The following is a 22,866-nucleotide window of genomic DNA, read 5'->3' as shown; positions in this document are numbered from 1 at the left end:
TTGCATTGGTTTCTAGAGCCCCCTCCCCCCCCACCATGGCAAGCACTAGAATCTTCCACAGCAGAGCAGCAGGGGTCCAGTGTCCTTGCTTGTCATACATAATATATGACAGACTTCCTAGGACATTTCATCAGTAAGTGTTCTTCTAGAACTTCTTCTGGACCTAAGCACATCTCTACAATAGTTCTTCTGCCAAATGAGCTAGATCCTCATCTATAATTGAACTCAGACAATGTATCCTCCTGGACATTTTATCTGCTGTGCTCAAGATCTTAGGAATGTTCTAGATGTTCATCTAGAGCAAAAAATGCCTCCTTGAAATATTTTCACCCAAGGTGTCAAACCTCATCCATAACAGAGCCCACAATGAAGTGTATTTCCCAAAGAGTCCTTCTCTGGACTTGACCCTGGACTGCAGGTTCTCCTCCCCCAGATTTTCCACCCTTCAAGGTTTCTGCCAGCTTGGACCCCTTGGGGTTCTTTCCATCTCTGCACTATCAGCCCCCATCCCAATTCCCCCCCCCACCCCTACTCCCTCCTTCAGCTGCCCTCCTGCCTAACTCCAGGCCTCAGACCCTCCAGGTACTATGCTGATCCCATCCACAAGATGCTGCAAACTCACCCCCACCTCCCATGGCCTCCTCCATCCTTCTCAGTGATCCCCTCCCACCACAGAGGCAGCCCACTGCCATACCCCCAAGGAGCTGCCATACTCGCCATGGACTCCAGACAGTGCCCTTCCTCTGGTAGGTTCACCAGGGGCGATGTGTGGACAATGCCAGGCAGGGGAGAGGGTGCAGGCCCCCTGCAACAGGCATGGTATGGAGGCCCCATGAAAGTGGGGCAGCTCATGAGGAGTGTAGCACCAGTTGATTCCCTGGGCCCTGGTTCAGGGGAATCTAGGGAACTGGCCACAGGGCTGTAAATGGGGCCTGGGGCTGGGGTCTCCATAAGACAGCCCCCTTCCTTAAAAAGAACTCAATGATGGGGCCACTCTACCCTTGGATCAACAGATCCATGCCCCCCCACAGCCTGGTGGCCCTGAAATTCCTGGCTCAATACTGTAGTCGATGTGGGATCAGCCAAGTCCATCCCTTTTTGTCAGAGCAGACTGGGGCCTACACCGTTGTCTCATACTCCAGCAGCTCTTGGGAAGTCCCCACACTCCGGTACTGCAACCGGGGTGTGGCGGGAGAGGAGTACTCCAATGCCAGGATAGTCTTCCGGAGCCTGCGGTCAATAAAATGAGCATCCCAAGCTGGGTACTTCTTGCGAGGCAAGTCAATCCGAATGACAGGCCCCTCTGTCCGCAAGGGGCGGGCCACTGGTGTGGGAGGCAAGCCAGGCCGCACCTGGAAGACAGGTAGCGTGGGGGTCCCTGCACGCTCACCCCCCACGGAGGCCCCATCTCGCTCGGCGCCTGTAGTCCTGGGCAGGGACCGTGGGGGACTTGTGATGGCATCGGCTGGTGGGCCACAGGTCCCTGGGGTCTCAGGGCAGATGCAGCCAGGTGCCTGGGGACCCAGCATGGGTCCATTGGGGTGCAGGAGACAGTAGTAGACACACATGAAGAATATGCCCAGTGCAAAGCTAGAGGCCACCACGCAGACCAGAATGAGTGAGTGGAAGTCGTTGGAGAAGTTGCGGCTGAAGTACCAAAAGCCAGTGAGCGCGGCGTTCTCCAGCAGGACAATGCAATAGTAGAGGGTCATGCGGCGGCGGCTGCGGCCCTCCTTGACATTGAACCAGCAGAAGATGTAGATGATGCCCACCACCATGTTGTAGATGATCTCCTCCCACTTGGACATGCAGAAGTCTGTCTCCCCCTGAATGACCCAGAAGGTCATGACGCACCAGTGAGCCACGATGAAGATGCCAAAGTAGAGCTTGTAGACGCTGGCGAAGAGGGCGAAGGCCAGACTGCGAGCTGCGATGGTGAACAGGTGCCACAGTACCTGGGCCACGGCGCCCTTGTAGGACAACGGCCGCTTGTCGTCCCTCGAGTCTCGTAGCACCTTCTGGTAGGAGGCCAGCGTCCAGGCCAGGGACACGAGGGAGGCAGAGGTGGAGAGGGCTGTGGAGAGAGGGTGGGGATGGGATGGGCTGGGTTAGGGTGGGTCTGGGTTGGGGTCCGGGGAGAAGGGGAGGGTCTGGGTCAGGAGCGGGGTTCTGAGGAGGCGTAAGGGAAGCATGAGGAAGAGTGAGGTCTCTGGGTCTGCAGAAGTGTGAGAGGGTTTGGGGGGAGGTCCTCAAGAACAATGATGAGGTGAGGAGGAGCAAGAGTGGCTGGGCTGGGTATTTCTGCAGGCGTGGAGCATAAAGGGGCGTCTAAGTTGGTATCTAAAAGGGTGAAGTCTAGGACTCTAGTATGGGGCTATTAGGATTCAAGGGTCTTAGTGTGGGAGGGTGGGAAATTAGGATCAGGACTCTGGGAGTGGAAGAAGAGGTAAAGAGGGGGTCATGATTAGGGCATGGGGAGCCAGGAGGGGCCATTAGAAGACATGGAGCACCAGGCTGAGTCTAGGTGTGGAGGGACACCTAGGACTCAAATCTGAGGGCTCAAGACAAGATCCCAGGTGAGGCTCCTATGCTGGGAAAGGGATCCCAGGGGGTCTGAGTTGTGGTAACAGTGTTTTGGGACACTGAGGGTAGTTTGGGCAGGGTCTGGGTGGGGACAGCACCAGGTGCCCCAGAGAAACGGGGCTGGCAGTTTTTCTCTGATGTTGAGGGGGCTGGCCTGGAATGTTCTAGAAGGGGCAGGTGGGAGTGAAGAGGGCCTATAGAAAGATAGGAAGGGGACCAGGTCTAAGCCTTGGAGGTGTCCCCAGGACTTCCAGTGGGACAGCAGACGGAGAGGTTCTCTGGAAACCAATGGCAGTTGGGCCATCTGTGGGGTAGGGGAGTCTTCTGGAGATGCAGGCTGGGATCAAAACGGTTTAGGGAATAAAGGGACAGGGGACTCCCCAGTGCATCTAAGGTATGTTGAGGGGGTGAAGGGCAGGGTCTGGTCTGCCCTGGTGAAGGGGGAGGGAGGGGCAGGAGGGGGTGCCCAGGGGACCTGAGGGGTGGTGAGGGGCCAGGTCCGAGGGGGACCAGGTGTCTTGAGAGGCTTGGAGGGTGATGAGAATATAGGGCGGGCTTCCCCGAGCCCTGACCCAGCGGCTCTGAAGCGGCGCTCACGGCTCCCCGGGGCCTGGGGCGGGGCGGGGCTCACCGGGCAGCAGGTCGGGCTCGCGGCCGCGGTGCACCAGCAGGCTGAGCTGCAGCACTAGCTGCGGCGCGCTGCGCAGGAAGGTCTCCAGCAGGCGCAGCATGCTCACGTCGGCGCTCTCGAACAGCATCCGCCAGTAGAAGTGGCGCCGCAGCCGCTCCCCGCGCCAGCGGCTCTGCAGCCCCAGGTACAGGGCGCGCAGGTACCTGCGGGAGGGGACGCAGGTTCAGCTCCCCCGGCTCTTCCGCCTCTGGCTGTCACCTGCCAGGGCCCACCCTCAAGAGCAGGGAGTCCCTGCTATGCCCAGCCCCCTTCCTCAGCTGCAAAATGGTCGTGGGGGATCACCTGGGGTGGGGGTGGGGCGCAGGAGCTTCAAGTCCTGACACAAGGGAAGGCCTTAATATAGGGTCATCACTACCATTGCGGGGACCACTTTCTTTCTTTCTTTCTTGTAGTGCTGGGAATTGAACCCAGGGCGCTTTACCACCGAGTTCATCTTCAGCGCGCCCCCCGCCCCCTTTTTTTCAGTCAGGATTTGGCTAAGTTGCTGAGGCTGGCCTTGAACTTGGAAGCCTCCTGCCTCAGCCTCCCTAGTAGCTTGGATTACAGGGGTGCACCACCATCCCCAATCCCAATTTCTTTGAAAAATTACTGACACCTGAGAGTGCCCTAAGCTTAAAGGATACCTTCTCATCGTCCCCATTTTATAGATGAGGAAAGTGGGACCCAGAGAGGCCTATCATTTGTCCAACATCACACAACTAGGAAGACCATCTCCGAGCCCTCTTTGGTCCCTCCCAGAGGAGTTGTGAGGATTAATTAAATGGATGAGAAGCTACTTTGCACACTGTAAAGTCCAGGATTCAAACCCAGGCAGCACTTTAACCATTAGATGGCACTGCTTCTTACAGGAAACCATCAACAGTTCAGGTACAGCCTCTGGTACCAGCTCCCAGTTCTGCTGCAGCAGCTTCCTGACCTGTTCTTGAGCTCACCTCCAAGGGCCCAGTCCCCACATGGGGGCGCAGGGAAGCTGCTCCCTCTCTCCTGGCATTGAGACTTTGCGGCCCCCTCTCATGCCACTTTCCCTAACAAACTTCAGGGCTCCAGTTCCTCTGCAAGGCCACAGAACCCAGAGCTCCTGTGCTCTCCCTCACTGCTGAGCTTTTGCGTCTGCTGTTCCCTTTGCTTGATCCCCCCTCTGTCCTCCTCCCCTGCCCCAAACCTGGATAAGTCATGCCTTTCTTCCAGAGTTCAGCTTTTAAACACAACTTCTTTTAGAAAGCGTCTGTTGACTACCCTCCACCTTTAGATGCTTCTTCTGCTTGCCTGACTTCTTCACTCAGTCCTTGTGGGGTACGCATCTCCCTCAAGCTGTGTTTCATGAGTGGTCAGTTCAATTTGCTAACTGCTGCAGCCTCAGTTCTTAGTACACACTAGGCACTCAATCCGTGTGGGTTGAATGAGTGCATACATGTCCAACTGCGAGTGTGTCGAGTTCAACAGAACTCTGGTAATCCTGGAGCAGGTAAGGAAGGAACGCAGAACCCTGGGTTCAATTTCCAATTTTAATTTACTGTGTGATCTTGAGAAGACCCTCTTTGAGCCCTAGTTAGTCCCTCCCAGAGAAGTTATGATTAATTAAATGGATGAGAAGCTACTTTGTACACTGTACAGTGCAGTACCCAGGAAGGATGAATGAAACCTGTCCACACAGTTCTCTGGGTCTGATTTCCCCTCTCTTGCTCAACAGCTCCACTCCTAGCTGTTATGACCACAGACCCTCCTCCTTCCTAGCCCCCAAAGCTTTTTGATTCCTGGGGCAGGCAGGCTTCTGCTGAAACCATAGAGGGAAACTCCAAAAATGCATGCCCCGAGAAACTGGCAGTGATCCCAACACAGATTTAGTGATCCTGTTGCCTGAATCTACAATTGAAGAACCAGGGATTTGGAAAGTATATTCCCAGATGGATGGGCTCTCATTTTGTTATCGGGGTGTTGTTTGGGGACAATGACCAGCTGTATTCCTGTTGTGCTACCAGCCTGAGACAGGACTGCGGTGCTATGGGACCAGCTTACACCCAGAGTGTCCTCCAACAGCTCTCCTCGTCTTACAGCTGTGTGGCCTTCCCTGGGCCTTTGTTTCTCCTCTGTTGAGAGGATGGCTGGACGGCTCTGGGGATCCTTTCAGAGCCAGACCCTCCCCCCCAAAACGTGGCCAGGAACATCTAATTTAGGGCCCTCATCCTCATCCACGGATCCTCCTGGCACAGATGATGCCGCAGACACACCCTCCATGTGACACGTTACAGGACTGGCATCCAGAAGGGGGGTGGGCTGGTCCCTCAGCCGCTGCCTTGGAAAATGCACAGGTGCCTCCCTGTGAGTCTCTGGCAGTACTGGGATTCCTCAGCCGTTTCCAGCCCGAGCGTGACACCCACTGCCTCGTTCCGCGCTACCTGCAGCTTCGGAGATGCTCCCAGGCCGGATTGTGTTTCTTGTAACGAGTGGAAATTTGTCTCCCTGTAGCTTCTGTTCTCTGGGCCCGGGGCCTATCCTCATGTAAGGATCTTAGCAGCCAGAGGCATTCCTTGACACAGCAAGCGCACCGTGGCCACCTGCTCTGTCCTTACCTGTTGCACGCCCCTGGGAAGGAGTAACGGTAGGAGGGGGAACAGATGTTACAAGACGCTTTGGAACCCAGACAAGAGATGATAACTGAGCCTGGGGGAGGAAGTCAGGTAACAGTTCCAGGAGGAAGAAAGATTTGATCTCAATTTTAAAGCATGGATTGGCACTGAAGGCGCCCAAGAGGTGGAAGGACATTCCAAGTGGAAGAAACAGCAGATGTACAGAGGCCTGAAGGCACCTGGCCGTGTAAGGGAATGGCCAGGGTTCGAATGGGCCTGGACAGGAGGGTTTTAATGGGTAGGAGCATAAAAAGACTAGAATTGTGAAGAGCATCAAATTCTGGACTGGAGAAGTAGAGGAGTGTGTGCTCCGTGTGCAGGAGGCCCTGGTTTCCATCCTGGCGTCTCTCTCTCTCTCTCTCTCTCTCTCACATACACACACACACACACACCCCCAATCTGGACTGGAGTCTTCAGATTTTCTTCTGAATCTGAATTCTATCCCAGAATCAGAGGTGACGTGGCCAGCTTGGTAGCTCAAAGCTGGCTCCAAAGCTGGATTGGAGGGGAGCCAGGAGGGGCTGGGCCTTGGTTCAGAACCGCAGCGACAGCACTGAGCTAGGGCAGGGGATACAGGAGGGGCAGAGGGCAGGCCTGAAGGTGACCAAAGGTGGGGAGCTATAGAAGGAAACCAAGATGGCCCTGGCGTTTCTAAGGGAGCCAGAACAGAGGCCGTCTTTCCCAGCCTCCACACCTGCCCCTCCTCCCCAACCCATTTCTACAGCTCTAGCTCTGAACAGGAAGGAGAGACCAGCTGGTCCAATGTGAAGGGGCCTGGGGAGTTGGGGGAGGGCGACACCCTGGACATTTCTCTCAGGCTGGAAGACCATCTGTTTCCGGGCCTGGGTCAGCGTGAGGGAAGCCCGGCCCTTGGCCAGCACCCATCACTACCTGACAGGCCGCCTGCCCACCTCCCCGCCCATTCCTGCCCTCTCCTCTGCCAGCTCTGGGCGAACTACAGACAAAGGGCTCCCCCAGCCCAAAGGGCTCCTGCCATGGGAGAAAGGCGTCCGAGCCCCAGGAACGTGGGGTTGGCAGGGAGCACAAAGAGCACGCTGCAGCCTGGGGAGGAGAGGCCTGGGTTCTGCCTTGCTCTGCCCCTTTTGGCAACGGGGCCAAACTGGCTGTTCTTTCCAGCCGGCGCTAGGTACTCGCTGCCAAGGGCCTGCGAGATGTTCATGGGCCTAGGAAAATGTTTCAGGCCTGGAAAAAAATTGGCTCTAAAACACAGGGAAAAACTGCAGAATCAAAATTAATAAATGTTTAATTAAATGTCTGCAAAACAGAACATGATGTCAGCCAGTCAACTGCAATTTGGCTTTTATCTGGTTATATATAATTTACATTTGATGTTTGATGTGGCTGCATTTTAATATGCCTGATAGATGCAGAGCCCTCAAAGGTCTTACAACAATCCTGCCCAGGACATGCAACCTAGTTTCTCTGGCCTCAGTTTCCCCTTCTCTAGGACAGAGTTGGCAACTTGCCACCCTACCTGTGTCATGGCCACCGAGCAACTGAAAGGCAAGATGACAATATGCTGGGCTTGCTGGTAGGTTTGCATCCCAGCCCTGCCCTGGACCTGCTGTGCGGCCCTGGATGGTCTCTCTCTGCTTCTCTGAGCCTTATTACCCTCCCTGTTGTAAGCATTAAATTACATGATATATTTAAGAATGATTTTCAGGCTGTAGCAGGATGTGCACGTGATTGGGGGAGAGGGGAACATATACTGGGTGGAGGCCTTTGCACCTCCTAACTACCAGCAGCCTCTCTTGACACCTCCTCCAGGAGGCCTACGCTATCCCACATCCCACTTTCTGAAAGGAAGTTGAAAGGAGTTGGTATCACCATAAATGGGACTGAACGACTCACAGAGAAGGGCGCTGCAGCTCAAGGCAAGGAATCCAGCCTCAGGGGAGGAGAGCACATCTTCCTTTCTCCAAATCTATCTCCAGTCTGCTCATCTCTCTAATGCCACCAGCTGGTGCAGGCGACTGTCATCTCTTGCCTGGACGGCCACATCAGCCTTCTCTCTAGGCTCCCTGCGTGCACCCTCCCCCCTCTGGTCTACTCTCCACATGGCGACCAGCGGGATATTTTTAAAAGCTGTCAGATCATGTCATTCCCCTTCACAAAGCCTTCCAAAGGCCTCCTATCACACTTGGAATCAAACCTGAGCTTCTCCCCTGGGCTTTCAGGCGCTAGACCATCTGCCTTGTCCATTTCTCACTGTACCTCAAGCCACTGTCCCATTTGTTATCCCCCCCGCCCAGGTGCCCTGGAGGTTTCTTGAACCTAGCCAGACTTGCTTCTGATGCAGGACCTTTGCACATGCTGCTCGCTGGACCTGGGCACCCCTTCTCCTGATCCTTCTGTGTCTGACCTCTCATCAGCTCACATGTCACCTTTTTAGGGAGGCCTCCAAGGCCTCCCATCCCACCATGGTACTGCCACCCTCATCAGATCACTCTAGTCTGTCACATTCCATGGTCTTCTTATCTTCTCAATATTATGAAATAGGCTTATTTATCTATTTATTTATTTAGACTTTTATTTTCTATTCTAGTCTATCCCTGGGGCTCCACGAGGGCAAAGGACTTTTCTGCCTTGGCCATCGCTGTGTCCCCTGCATTAATGCATGGAATAGGCACTTCATACATTTTTGCTGAATGAATGAATAAACATGAGCCTCTCCATCCTGATCCTGGAGGGCCCTGGACGTCTCTACCTGAATTTGCATAGAGCCAGGACACCTCACAGGCTCCTCCTGTCCTCCCTGATTCATTTCTGTCCTTCCTCCTCCAGGAAGCTTCCCTGATGCCCTCGGTCCTTGTAAGGCCTCTCTTCTCCCAACGGTTCTCACACTTGAGTGGCCTGAGCCCATGGGAGCCCAGCACTTCAGTCAGTGCCCTCAAATGAGGACTTTTGCTGCCCCCCTTTTATAGATGAAGAAACAGAGGCACTCAGAAGTCCACTTTGGGCTTAACTTGCTGACTCCCAGTCTTGTGCTAAGAGAAGCATGTTCTGGAAGGACTCGGAGGGACTGATAAGTGTGTACTGTTGGGGTTGGGAGCAAAAGGCCCTGGAGATGAGAGCAGCCAGCAATTAGTTCACGAGATCCCTCTGCTCAGGGATCCACGAGCTGCTTCTTCTGGACCCCGGGGCCTCCACCAGCAAGCAGCAGGGCCAAGAACTGGATGGGACCTCATTCCATTCTCTCCAGGCCCAACTGCCTCTTGTGACCCAGGAAACTCCCAGCGTCCCCCAGAGTTTGAGGGATCCGCTCTAATAGAAGAAAGGGTGGAGGACAAGGGGGGCTCATGTTCCCGAGAAGCCAGGAAGCTTCTGGGTTCAGCATCTGGGCCACCCTGTGTCTCTCCTGTTTTTGCATCACCCTGAGTCTCTGGCCCTAGGCTGGTTTCTGACCCAAGCCTTAGTCTTCATTCAGTCAAACCTGGCCCCACCTGGGGCCTCTGATCCTGGGTCATTGTCTGTCTGTGGCTCAGATCTGTCTGTTGCATGTGTCCCTTGAATGCAGGGTCAGCGTCTTTACCCATCCCTACATCATTGTGAGGCAATCATTTGTGTGTCAGTCTCATACTGAGACCCTGACTGTCCCTTAGACTATGGGCCACATTGTTCCAGTACTGAGTCCCTCTGTTAGTCTGACCCTGGGATCCTGAGTCAGCCTGTCTGTCTGTCCTCTGGATGCTGTGAAGATCTGTTTATCCCTGGGGACACTGGTTCCACTTTTTAAGTCTGTCTTCCTGTCTGTCTTGGATCCCGGGTCTGCTTAGGAGTCTGTCTGGGGTCTTTTGGTCCCTGGGCTGCGTGGTCCATCTGCTGGCTTGCTGTTCAGCTCGTGGCTCAGTGGAACTGCTAGTTTTCCGGCCGTCTCCTCCTGCCTGCTCATCCTCTCCCTGACTCTGGGTCCTTCTCTGTCTGTCTGTGTCTCTCACATCCTCAGCTCCTCCATCTGTCAGTCTCGGTGTTTCCGAGTGTGTGTTCTCGCCCCTCCCCACACCCCCTCACAGCTCTGGGCCAAAAACAGCAGCTTCCAGCGGCTCCCCCGCTCCACTCCATCCAGGAACCAGCCTCCGGCTGGCAGGCGAGTTCTGTGGTCTCCACGGTGGGCTAGGCCCTGAAGACCACTGACTGCTGAACAGGCTGGGGTCGGGAGGCAGCAGGACCCTCCCACCAGTCAAGCCTATCACTACTCTGCAGGGGGCAGTATTCAGGGGTTAATCATAATGATAACAACCCACATTTATCACATTTATTAGGTGCCAACTACAGATTAGCATGTCCGTGTATCACTGCAAGCCTTTCAGGTAGGTACGACTATTACCCTCATTTTAGAGATGAGGAAACAGACTCAGAAATGGACTGGAACTTGTCTAAAGTCACACAAAAAGTTAGTGCCAGACCTAGGACTCTGGTCTGGCCTCTCCATGGCCCCTTGAGTCAGAGAAGGGACAAGGTCAGCAAGCCTCATACCCATTCCATGTCCCCATCACCCAGCTGCCCATCAAGGCTGCCTCTGTTACAACCACGGAGGGTGTGCGGCAGGGCTGCCTGGGAGGACCCCTGTTGGACATACGGACCTAGAAGCTTCTCTTGGGATTCTATGGGTTTAGAGAAAGATGAGGAGAAAATGACAATAGTATGAAGGAGTCAGGGGGCCCAGGGGGTTCTGGGGAGGTCCAGCCCACTGTGGGCCTCAGTCCTCTCTATAAAATGGGCCTCAGTAGCAGAGTCTTGCCTCCCCCGAGGAGCTCTCCTCAGGCCCCTCTCTACCTAGCCAACTCTGATAACGTGAAGGCCCTGCTGCCCTGAGCCCCAGTGCTTCTCTCCCTCACTGTCACCACTCTGGTCCGAGCCAGTGTACCCCAGCAGCCTGGCCTCCTGGCCTCCATCTTTGCCTCTCAGAGCTTGTCCTCTGCAGCGGCTCAGGGGTCTCGTAAACTCCTCGTCAGGCCAAGCTGCTCCCCACTGCTCTTAGATGAATCTTCACCATGGCCTGAGGCCTCGTGCGGCCCTATCTCATTGCCCCCCGGCTCTGCTGGACTTGTGCTTCCTGAGCACAGCAAGCCCAGGCCAGCCTCAGGGTCTCTGCCTGGCAAGGTCTCAGTGATGCCCAGCAAACCTGCTTAGTCACCTGGGCTCAGTGTCACCTCCTCAGAGAGGCTTCCCAGACCCTCCACTCTTCCAAAGTACTTCCGCCCCTCTGGTCGGTTTCTGTCATGTTACCCTGTTTCCTTCATCCCACATCACAACCCAAAATGCCTTAATTTACTTGCTGACATATTTGTCGTGGGTCCTTCTCCACGAAACTAAGCTCCACAAGAGCAGGGACAAGTCTACCTTGTTCTGGGCTGTCCCTAGCGCCTGCCACATCATGAGAGCTCAATGCATGTTCACCTGTTGAGTGAGTAAATGAATGAAGAGGGTGACCCGTAACTCACAGGCTCTGCTTCACCAGCTCCTGAGGACAGGCATCAAGCACAGAGGCAGGGAGCCCGCATGAGGGGCCAGGGAACCTGGGCTGGGATCCTGGCTCCTTCACCTACTATGTGCGGCCTTGGGCCAGTTGCCTCCCTTCTCTGAACCCATCAGCCCAATATCCACCTCAAAGGGAAAACCCAAGAGTGGCAATATGCATGAAACAGCCAGCCCAGGTGCTCGGCACTCGGCACTCGATCAGGGGAGGTTTGAAAGGGTTGTTTGAATCAGAGGCCAGACAGGGAAAAAGGAGGCTTGGAGTTTTCAATCTAGTTTCTGGTGGGGCTGAGACCCACTCCCAGGTTGGCTGTCCCTGGTGCTTATTGAATGTGTCCCCCAGAGACAGAGGATCAAAGAAGACCCTGTGGGATAAGTTCTTAGGGCAGATCTCCTTTGGGGGTCTGTCTGCCCCCAGAAAATAGCTACCTTTCATTCAATACTTTCTATACCTGCTATGCTAGAAATCCTCACTGTAGCCCTGGGAGGTTTGCGAATGAGATTCCCATTTTCCAGATGAGAAGACATGAGTCTCAGGAAAGGGAAGGTTCATTTGACTTATTTTTGGGAGCTGGGGGTTTAAACCCAGGGCTTCACACATGCTAAGCACATGCTCTGTCCTGTTGCGCTACACCGCAAACCCGCTTGACATTTATTTTCCAAGCATTTTTGAGGACCTGCCGGGGACTCTGGAGGACGGAGTGGGGAGCAAGACGAGCTGAGCCCATCTGTCAGGAACTCAGTATTGTGGGGGGCCTGTGTGTTAATTAAACCATCCTGTAAATATCTAATAAGAAACACATCCTCCAGGCTCCCCACAGGCCCCAAACATGTTCCTAGGCTCCAGCAGAGCTAGGGGAGAAGGGCCTGGAGTCTGAGAAGGCTTTCTAGAGGGGGTGACCGTGGTCTCAAGCAGGCACATGATCTAAGCAGATGAACATGGGAGGGAAGGGAGTTTCCGGCAGAGAAACAATATGAGTAAAGGTCCTGAGGTGGGCAGGAGGGGGGCAGTAAGTGGTCAGAATGGCTGTAGCTGAAAGAAGAAAAGGGGAAGGCCAGAGATGAAGTGTTGTCTGATCCCAAGATAAGGTGTCTTATCCCACGACACATGAAAATCTCAAATAATGCATTTTAAAGGGAACAGCCCTGCACCATGGTAGCACATGCCTGTAACCCCAGCAGCTTGGGAGGCTGAGGCAGGAGGATCACAAGTTCAAAGCCAGCCTCAGCAAAGGTGAGGTGCTAAGCAACTCAGTGAGACCCTGCTAAAAAAAAAACACAAAATAGGGCTGGGGATGAGTCTCAGGCATCAGTGCACCTGAGTTCAATCCCCGGTACCCCCTCCCCCACACACACACACAAAAAAAAGTTAAAGGGAACAGACTGCAGGGGGACAGGAGTGAAGGACTGGAGAGCAGTTTCCAGGTGAGGATGGCCCGTAGAGGCTTAGCAGGCCTTGGATATTGAGGTGCAGGGTCCAACAGCCAGAAAGCATCAGAGTCGCATCCCAAGTGAGGGCTGAGTGATTCCTATGTCACCACAGGGCAGAGGTCAAGCCGAGCCAGGCCACAGGGACCCAGACCAGTCTGTGGGTTCTCAGGGAAACATTTGCCACCTCATCTGCAGGGTGGCCCAGACAGCTCTTGCAGGGGATGGCTGAGACCCCCTTCCCCATAAGCTCACCCCTCAATTCTGAGCACTCCATCAAGGATGTAAAAAATAGGACCTTCCTGGAGTTGGCAGTGAAATGAATCATAAATGTCAGTAAAGAATGTGATTCGACACGTTTGGCTCCCGATCCGTGTGGTGTTGGGAGCTAGGCTGTCTCCCTCCTCCTTCGCAGCCCCCTACGGAGTCACAGCACCTCTTTTCTTGCTGGACCTAGGCCAAGCACTTCCCAGCCACTAATTTTAGGCTCTGGCTGAAAAGTTGAAACCCTCTCTCATCCTGTACACTTTTGTCAGCTTCCAGCCAGTGTCCCTCTGTTGCTGGGCAGAGAAACAGCCAACTGCTCTCAAGCCAAGCATTTGGGACCAGGTTCTGGCCACTCACATTCTTCACTGTATGAGTACAGCCAGCTGTCCTTCCCTCTCTGGGCCTCAGTCTCCCGCTCTGTGAAATGGGTTGAGTTGGAGCAGAGACTAAAACTCGGGACCCCATGTTCTAAAATCCCAAGGCTCTTGGTTCCCTCTTTTTCTTTTCCTGATGTCCTTGTGTGGAGGTGGGATGTCATGAACTGGATTCCAGCCTCCTGGTGGCAGATGAAGGCACTTGGAAGTCACAGCTGGGAGAAAGCATCCCTTCTATTCGTCTCTGGCCTAACTGTGAGATTGCAGACGGAAGATCAGGGTCTCAAACATTAATGTGCAGAGGGGCCAAGGTGACTGCATTATTTGGGGCTTTGGGGAACTCTAGAGGCAGCCCCTATTGCTCCCCTCAGAGAAAATGGAGATTAAATGACTAAGTTTCAATATTTTTTTTATCAATTTTTGAAGAATAGCTGCAAAATAGGATATTTATGCAAAAAGAAAGAAAGTTCCAACTTGGAAATGTTGGCAACTAATTAAAGAAATACCGTGTGAATTTTAAAGAAATTATTATTCCTTTTTATATGTATGATAGCACTATTACATATTTTAGATGTTTTTCAAAAGTCTGTCTTTTTGGAGCTATACTGAAATATTTATGGAGGCAATGATAGGATGTCTGAGATGTGCTTCAAAATAATATGAAAGGGAAGGAAACGAGGTGAGCTCTAGAACTATGCTCTCCAACACCTACATCGCCAACACTTCCAGATACAGTTAATTTACATTTAAATTCGTCAAAATTAAATGTAGTTAAAAATTTGGTTCTTTAGTCACACTAGCCTCATTCTAAGTGCTCAAGAGCCTTGTGTGGCTAGAGACCACTGAATTGGAGAGTGCATTCTGTCACCCAGAGTCCTACTGCATGGTGCTGCCCTACATAAAACAAGCTTGGCCAGGACTTAATAACTGTTAAGTGAGGTGATGGTACACAGGGAATCATTAGCTGACTCTCTCTACTTGTGTAGAGAGATGTTTACATTTTTCTGTAATAAGAATTTTCATTAGAGCTAGACATGCTGGGCACAGTGGCACATGCCTATAATCTCACTGTCCTGGGAGGCTGAGACTCGAGGATTACAGGTTTGAGGCCCTAAGCAACTTATCAAGACCCTGTCTCAAAATAAAGAAATAAAAAGGGCTAGGGATATAGTTGAGGGGTAGAGTTCCTGGGTTCACTTCCCAGTACTGGAAAAAATTTTTTTCATTAAAAAGTAGACCAAACCCCCCCACCCCCAAAATTACTGTGCAGGCCAAACACACACATTTTCAGGCTGAACTTGCCCAGGTGCTACCAATTTGTTAAGCATCATGGAATCTAGTATCACAAAACCACCCGTTGGAGTCACAGTGTCTTGAGACTGTAAGGGGCTTTTCAGATCGTCTAACGTGTCCTCCAAGCTTCAGCAGAAGTCTCTGCTACAAAGCTCATAAGTGACAGAGCCGGAGTTTTGGCTCTACTGTCCTTATTCCTCATCTCCATACTTCATATTTAACAGGAATGTGTAAAGATGAATGATTAAAGTCTTATTTAAGATTTAGGATTATCTGACCTTTTAAAAAATAGTTCAATGTATTCATGTATGCCTTGATTAATTTAAAACCAAAAGTAAAATCTTCAAGCATTGCAATAAATAATTACTAAGCAGAAATCTTAACTCCACCCTCCACCCCAAGAGATAATGAGTGGAGGGGGGTCTTTCTTTAAGCCTTGTCTGTCCTGCCAGAGGTTTCAACAAGCATGAGTAGCTCTTCCATAAACAAACAGAACTGCCAAGCAATTCCCATTTCAGATTATAAAACAATGACTCTTGCTGGTCAAGGAAGTGGAAAATGGGGCCTTGGGAGGCAGGGGGCGGTAGTGTGCTCGTTTGTCCAGGGAGAACTTCTTGGAAGAGGTGGCAATTGAGCTTGACCTTGAAGAATGTGCAGAATTTCACTGGGAGATGAGTGAGAGGGGATGTTGCTAGAGAGGGCAGCCCCTACCCAGGGAAAAAAGCAAGGCTTGCTTTTGAAAGAGGGAGCAGCAGATCATCCTAGGGCTGGAGCAGGAGGAGATGAAAGGGCAGAGGGCAAGGGTCTCGGTGCCAAGCTAAAGCGCTTGGACTTGCTCTGGGGCAGGTGGGATCCTGGCTGGCCTGGTAATCCAGGATGGCAGGACCAGAGCCAAGCTTGAGAACAATCACTGGGGTTTTAAGTAGCATTGGGGGTCTTGGGGGGTAGGACAACCGGAGGCTGATCGAATTTCCAACGGGAGGAATTTGGATACCCTAACAAAGGCAGGGTGGTGAGCGGAGAGGCCAGAGCAGATCCCAAATAGCCTCCCCCCTTCCCTGGAGACCTTCGCCCCAGCTGTCAGGGTTCAAAGCCATTTCCTGGCAGTCCTCCCTCCTCCCACTCCCTAGGGCTTCTCCTGTGTGGTCTTTATAGATCAAACAGGGGACGCTGGGCCCAACTGCCGCCACTGTGTCTGTTAGGAGCAGCTCTAATGGCCTGTTGCAGCGGATGGGCAAGGGAGGAGGGCGGGTGGGGGGTGCAGTGTGTCCTGGAGAGGGGTCTCCCAGGAGGTGGGTGGTGAGGCCCCAGCTGGAGGCCTGCAGAGTCAGAGCAGGGAGGAACCTACTGGAGGGTCACTACTACAAGTTCAAAGGCTGTAAACATGTTCCAGCTGCAGCACTGATTATTCAAAGCAAAATATGAGACACGGAGTCAATGTATCAAAAAAAGACAAACAGAGACACCTGGGTTGAAATGATGGAGAGAGGACAGTGACACACAGTTTGAAAACCACTATGGAACCCAAGTCCTGGGCTATTTTAAACATAATAATACAACTAACAAAGGCTAATCATAATTGTTGAGTACTTCTGTGTCCTGGCCACTGTGCTGAAAAATCTATACACAGTATTTAATCTGCTACATCTTCAAGCCACATGAAATACATATTATTACTAGAATGTCCACTTTGCAGATGAGGAAATCAAGGCACAGTTGAATTCAGCCCAAAGTCACAGGAAGTGGCAGATGCAGGACACCGCTGAATCTAGAGAGCAGGTTCTGATCATTCATCATGTGCCCAATGGAGAAACTGAGGACCAGAGCTCAGCTTGAAGCAGACCACTGGCCCTGCCACTCCAGTCCTGGCCTCCCTCCAGTCTTGTCTCCATTCAGTGGCCAGAGTGGACATTGCAAAGCACAAGTTAAGACCCTGTTCCTCCTCCAGACAAATTCTCCCAGCTCCCTCTTTCATGGCCTAGCTGCTGAATGAATAAATTCAGATTAATGAATGGCCACCATGTCACTATGGCCTCAGGGGCTGCCTGTTCAGTGAATAAACCTTTGCTCCACAAGTAGAAAATCCCAGCTGATGACACACTAATTGTGGCCAAGGGTTTTTGAACATTTAATAGTGGGACCCACCTCTTGTTAAACCCCTGTACACATTATCTCATTAAACCCCAATGACCCAAGAGGTGAATGGGTCCAATTACAGTCCCTGCTTTAGGAGGGACGAGAAATTATGTGGCCTCGTCATGGTCACCTATAGGAAGTAGTAGAGTCAGGATTTGAGCTGAGAACACTTGAATCCAGGATCCATGCTCTAAACATTATACCAAGAATATAGCTTCCCAGAGCAGAGACCCAGAGCCCACCTGTACACCCCACAGGCCACTAACTCATCTCAGCACCTCTCTGGAGTGCAGGGCTTGTTAGCAGGCAGAGGGAGCAGTGCTGCCACAGAGACTCAGAGAGGTGTTAAGGGAGGCCTCCAAAGCCTGAATGCCTCCCCCTTTCTCCACTTCGAGGTGCCCAGATCCTGACAGCCCAGGAGGAATCCCGGGCTAGGCCTTCTCACACTAATTGGCTTAGCATACCATGCTTATCTGGGCAAAGCTGGGGCCCATGAGTTCAAGATTAGGGAAAGCAGGATTCATGGCTTACTGCTCCGCTGCCCACAGGGTCAGAGGAGACAGGGTTAGGACCTTAATTGGCTTAACAGCCCTCAGTGGCTTAACAGCTCAGAGGGTTGATAGAGGGGTGGGGGGGGGGGGATGAAGACGGGCTGGTGTCCAGCCCACAGCCAGAGGATCTGGCTGAAAAGATCTATTTGCTCTCCTCTCAAGAATTAAATCTGTGGCTGCACAGAGACTTTGCTCTGGGATCCCCCAACCTAATCGGCATGGGATGCCTGGGATAGAGCTGGGCTTGGTAATCGTGCAAAGCTGGGTAGGCCCCTCACTTCTTTCCCACGTACTCAGCAAGTGATCTTGGGCAAGTTTCTTGACTTCTCTGAGCCTTAACTTCCTTGTCCAATAAATAGATGTTATCAGCAGCCATCAGAGGGGAGATGTCAAGGTGAGATGAGATTGTAAGCCTGGGACACCTCACATGGGTCCTGCGGGGTGAATTCTCTCATTTTATGTTTAGGATTATATAACATCTGTGTGAAAGGGACTTATCAATTGTAAAGAAGTTGCCTGAGGTGACAAGAAGTTAGGTGCACAAGTGTGTTTCATTTGGTTAATACTATTTTAAAATATCTTAATTGGTAGTTGAAAATTGGGAAAGTTCACACAAAAACTCCAATTTCCCATTTCTCTTGAGAAATCAAGACTCGACAGCTCTGGGGCCATGATTTCCCTCAGCACTGTCAGGGTAGCAAGGTGGACTTCCTCTTCCAGGATGCTTCTTCCCCATAATATCCCCTTGTCTGACGCTCCTTGTGCCTTATGTCTATGTTACCTGCCTGGTTTCCCAAAGCACTTGGGCTTTTGATCCAGCATTATATAAGCTTGAAGAATTGAAAAAAAATATCTTTAAGATTAAATTTATTTTATTCAGGATTGGGAGCACGGGCTTAGGAGATGAGTGGCTGGCCAGCCTCTCAGGTTTGACTCTGCAGGGCTCAGGTACACACCTCCTTTCTTGTTACCCCTGTTCCCGCCACTCAGCACATCTGTGAGAACATCTCACATAGTAAGCAAACATGTTGTGCCTACACTGCTTAATTTCTAGGAAAGGCAGACCCAGTGATCTCTCTATACCTTCTCCAGATTTCCCCCTATTCAGCCAGGTTCTTAGACATTTAGGATCCCAAGCTTCTGAAAAAGGGTCTGGAGACTTTAGCTCTGGTCAGTCATTTAGACCCAGAGTCAGAATTCTCACATGATTAATGTAAGCTTATATGTGGATTTTTCATTTCCATAGCCATTTCTACGAAATCTCCCCTAATTGATTGCAGAATCTGAATTCAAAGAGAACAGTCAGCTGTGGGTAATTCCTTCCCAGCTCTCTGCAGACCTCAGCCCCACTTCTCTCTTCAAGCCATCTCTGTTCTGTGCAGGGAATGAAGCACCAGCAGGTCACAAACTCATTTCAGAACCCCTCTGGAGTAAAGGGCTTATTAGGAGGCAGAGGGAGAAATGTTGTAGCCTAGACAGAGAGGGTATTAGAGGGAAAGTCCCCAAGTCTAATGATGACCTTAAGCTGTTCTGAGCAAGTCACTTCCCAGCACCATGCTAGCGTGTTATGAGGACCAGAAAGGCACATTCTGCCTCTTAAAGTCATCCAATCTAATCTTCTCATTTCAAAAATAGGGAAACTGAGGCCCAGAGGTGGGAAAAGCCTGGCCCAAGGTCACTTGCAAACCAAGATGAAGATGTAAGTCTCCTGAAAGTACCTCCTCCAATCCAGCATTGCCCCCAGAGTATACACTATTTCCTTGTCTTCACCCTGATGGAACAACTCCCTCTCCCTCTTTTCACATTCTTATCTCAGTACAACAGAAGTCTGACTTTCTATCATCCTGGAATCTTGGAATCTCAGGCTCATAATTCTTTGAGCACAGGGGACATTTTAGTGGCAGAATTACATGGTGAATAAATTGAACTTGGGCTTTGAAAGCAGAGAATTTTGAATCCTAGCTCTTCCAACCCCTTGCTGTGTGACCTTGGGCAAGGATGCCCCCTCTCTTAGCCTCTGTTCCCTCATCTGTCAAGTGAAAATTATAATATTAACTACATGACAGAATTATTAGGAGGGATTTAGGAGATAAAGCAGGTAAGAAGGCAACCAGTAGGCTTGGAACAAAATGAGTGCTTCATAAAATAATTGTTATAGAACCATTAGTTAGGGCTCTCATGCTAAATGAATGCTCTCATGCCTAAGAGAAATGGTCCAGATGTAATCAAAGGGAAAAGCAGAGAAGCTAGAGTACACATATCCTGTCTATATTGTTACAGGCCTGATGCTGCCACAGCCAATATTTTTTTTCCCCCAAGAGAAGCTAGGACCCTGGGTTTTAAGAATACTGTACAAGCCACACAACACACTGCCATAGCCAGATTCCACCCCATGGCCATTAGATTGCTATCCCAGCAAAGTCATCTCATCCAAACTCCCTCACTTAGGAGACAGTGGAAATAGTGGAAATAGCTCTTTTATCTAAGAAGCCATGGCACTCTGTGAACCCTTAGCTGTTTCCAGTCACTCCCCCGAGAACCCCTGCCTGTGGTCATTTTTCCCAATTTAAAGGAAACTCAGTCTATGATCAAGGAAGAAGAGACCTATTCACTTCTTGTGAGTGGATTCTGAATGGGGAGGAGGGTAGCCAGGGAGTCGTGGGGCAGCTGGCCCACTTTAGGCTGAAGGGAAAGGGGGATGAAGCTTTGGCTACCAAGAATAGGAAGTTACCATTTCAGAATCTAAAAATAACTTTCACCATCTGTCCACTCGGGCACAGAATGATAAATGCAGATTAGTTCCTGGATGTAGACACGAATATTTTTATGTGTCGAGCTAATAATAATAACACCACCTTGTGTGGATAGTACTCCATCCCCCTTTTCCCCCCGGGCAAACTAAATGCAATATATACATCATCTTGGCAGGTATAGATGAGGAAACCAAGGTAGAGAAAGAACTGGCAACACAACAAGGGTGACACAGCAAGTGAGCAGCTGGGACAAACCCTGGGAGTCTTGTTTCCAACCCTCAACCCAGAACTGAATCTTCTGAGTTAGGCAAAATGTGTTAACAAGTAGCAGAGTAAATATAACAACAGCAAGAATCTCCCTTTATATTTCTAGAGTGACTTTTCTTATGCTTCCCCCACATCTGTTAGAAGCAGGATAATCCATTACAGTCCCCAATATGTCCCAGTTTTCAAGGTCCTCACGCAGACCTTGTCTCACCTGACCATCCCAACAGGTTAAAAAGGTAAGGAAAGGTAAGTTAAGCCAATGAAATGAGAAGAGTCGGGATCCTCCCTCATTTCACAGATGAGGAAACTGAGGCTCAGAGGGAGGAGGAGGTTTGCCTGTGATCACAGAGTAAGTGTACTCATCTTGGCACTGCATGGGAGGACCCAAAGTACTAGAGCAGTTTGAATTCAAGAGGAGCCCTAAGTTTAGAATTCCCCTCTCACCAATTAACTCATCACAGCAGGCACCTTCAGTCCTGGCAGAGAAGGAAGCCTGGAAGTGAGCAGCTTGCACAAAGCCTCAGTTTTGCCTTACTGTCCTAGGATTAAAGGGCAGCCAATGACCATTTAATGTCAGATGCAAGATTCCAGATCCTGTTGGCCCTTTTGGAGGTGGAGGGCACTGAGGGAGTCCTTAGGAAGCAGAAGAAGGCAAAAAGCTTCCTCTCTGAGTCCAGCACACCCTTTCCCCAAAAGCCCAAGAAGTTTAGGCAGGATGGTCATTTAGCTGCCTCAAATCCTGTCTCTCCTGAGAGGTTGGGAAGGGGCTGCAATTCCAAATTGAGCTTCTTTGAGAACAAGAAAGGACTTCTGAGATCTTTCCTAACTCTGGGCTCAGCACTAGGACAAAGAGGAGGGGTCAGGGCTGGAGGCAGCCCTGTGGCCCTGTTCCCAGACTCAGTATCCTCAGGAGCCCTGGTCCTCCTCACTCACACGCCCCTGAAGATCTTTTTCTCTCCCTTCTTGCCCCATCCCCTCCTCCTGCAATGGGCAGATCTGAGGGGATGACTCGGGTTGGACAAGGTCAGGGGGGCAGAGGTCAGGAGCAGCTGACTGAGAAGGAATGGGAGCTGCAATGGGGTGGGGCGGGGCAGAGGTCGGGACAAGAAGGGGACCTGGAAAGGTCAGAGCAGGGATGGGGCGGCAGGCAGCTCCTTGTCCCCACACTCCTCAGACTTAACTCCCTCCACCTGCTCTTGTCCTACCTCCAGACCTGGCCGAGCTGCAGGAGGTGGACGAGGGTCTGCAGCAGCCAGACGCAGAGGCGGCAGCAGCGGCGGCGGTAGGCGCTGGCCGAGGAGGGCGCGGGCCGGGGGCTCAGCTCGGGGCTGCCTTCCTTGGTCCTGAAGGCGACGGCGCTGTCCTTGGTGCTGATGGCGCCTCCGCCGGTGCCGCTGTCCTTGGTGCTGGCGGCAGGTCCCGGGGCCCCCGCGGGCTCGGAGTAGTCGTAGACGAACCAGCGGAAACTGAGCAGCTGCACGACCAGCGAGGGCAGGAGCACGAACAGTAACGTGAGGCCGAAGTAGGTGCGCTGACCCTGCAGGTAGTAGGAGGCCGCCAGCCACAGGTCGGTGGCGCCGTCGGAGAAGAACACGAGCAGCGCGCACAGCACCCAGCAGCAGTCCCGCAGCTCGTAGCGCGGCCCCGGGCCTCCCGCCCCGACCACCCCGGGGCCCCCGGCCACCGCCGCCGCCTCCCCGCGCCCGCCCGTACTGCCGCGGGCGCCTCCGGCCGCCCCCTCCGGCCCCGGGCCGGCCGCTGCCGCCGCTCCATCCGACTTCGCGGCCATGTTGGCGGAGCAGGAGGCGGGGAGCGACTTCCGGGCGGCGGAGGGGGTGGGGTGCGGAGCGGGGAGGACCCTGTGCGGGCGGCTCCCGCCTCCTCCTCTTCCTCCTCCTCCTCTTCCTCCTCCTCCTCCCTCTACTTCAATTATTCATTCTTCTTGGCGCCTCACCTCCCCTCCCCCATCCACCCAGGCTGTGGCCGGATGGGGACAGCCCCCTTGGGAAGGGACACGGAGCCAGGGGGTGGGGAGAGCATCCCAGGTCACCCTTCCTCTGACTCCTAGGAGCCGTGGGGCTCCAACCGCAAGCTTCTCTCTCTCGCCTCCCCTGGACTCCACTTCCTTCTATATTGGCCCCCTCCCCGTCCTCTCCTCTTCATTTATCTCCTCTGAGTCTGCAGGGTTTTGGGGGTCAGGGTCTGGGAATGAAGGAGCTGAGGGAACAGCAGCTTGGGCGCCCCGCCCCCCACAGCCCTTTAGCAATCACTCCATGCTAACGAGCCACTTCCTAGTTTCCTGAGTGTTCACTTATTGTTCCATCCTTTCCTTTGATCTTGAGAGTCCCTTTTCTTATTGTCTTCCTTTTGAAGCTGAGAAAACTGCAGCTCTGAGAG

General features: G+C 52.3%; 1 protein-coding gene across 1 annotated transcript; it reads right to left on the bottom strand.

Annotated features, from left to right (window-relative positions):
• Nucleotides 1–1,118: 1,118 nt before the first annotated feature.
• Xkr7 (XK related 7) lies at nt 1,119–22,258 on the bottom strand. Its single transcript, XM_076849033.1, has 3 exons — nt 21,675–22,258; nt 3,215–3,417; nt 1,119–2,074 (listed from the first exon to the last, which is right to left on the bottom strand). Exons 1-3 carry the CDS (start codon nt 22,256–22,258, stop codon nt 1,119–1,121), a joined length of 1,743 nt encoding a protein of 580 aa, XP_076705148.1.
• Nucleotides 22,259–22,866: the final 608 nt, after the last annotated feature.

The sequence above is a fragment of the Callospermophilus lateralis genome, chromosome 3 (assembly GCF_048772815.1).
Source record: "Callospermophilus lateralis isolate mCalLat2 chromosome 3, mCalLat2.hap1, whole genome shotgun sequence".
NCBI classification, from domain to species: Eukaryota; Metazoa; Chordata; class Mammalia; order Rodentia; family Sciuridae; genus Callospermophilus; species Callospermophilus lateralis.
Note: the sequence above shows the minus strand (reverse complement) of the source record. Positions and strands in the feature narration are given on the sequence as shown.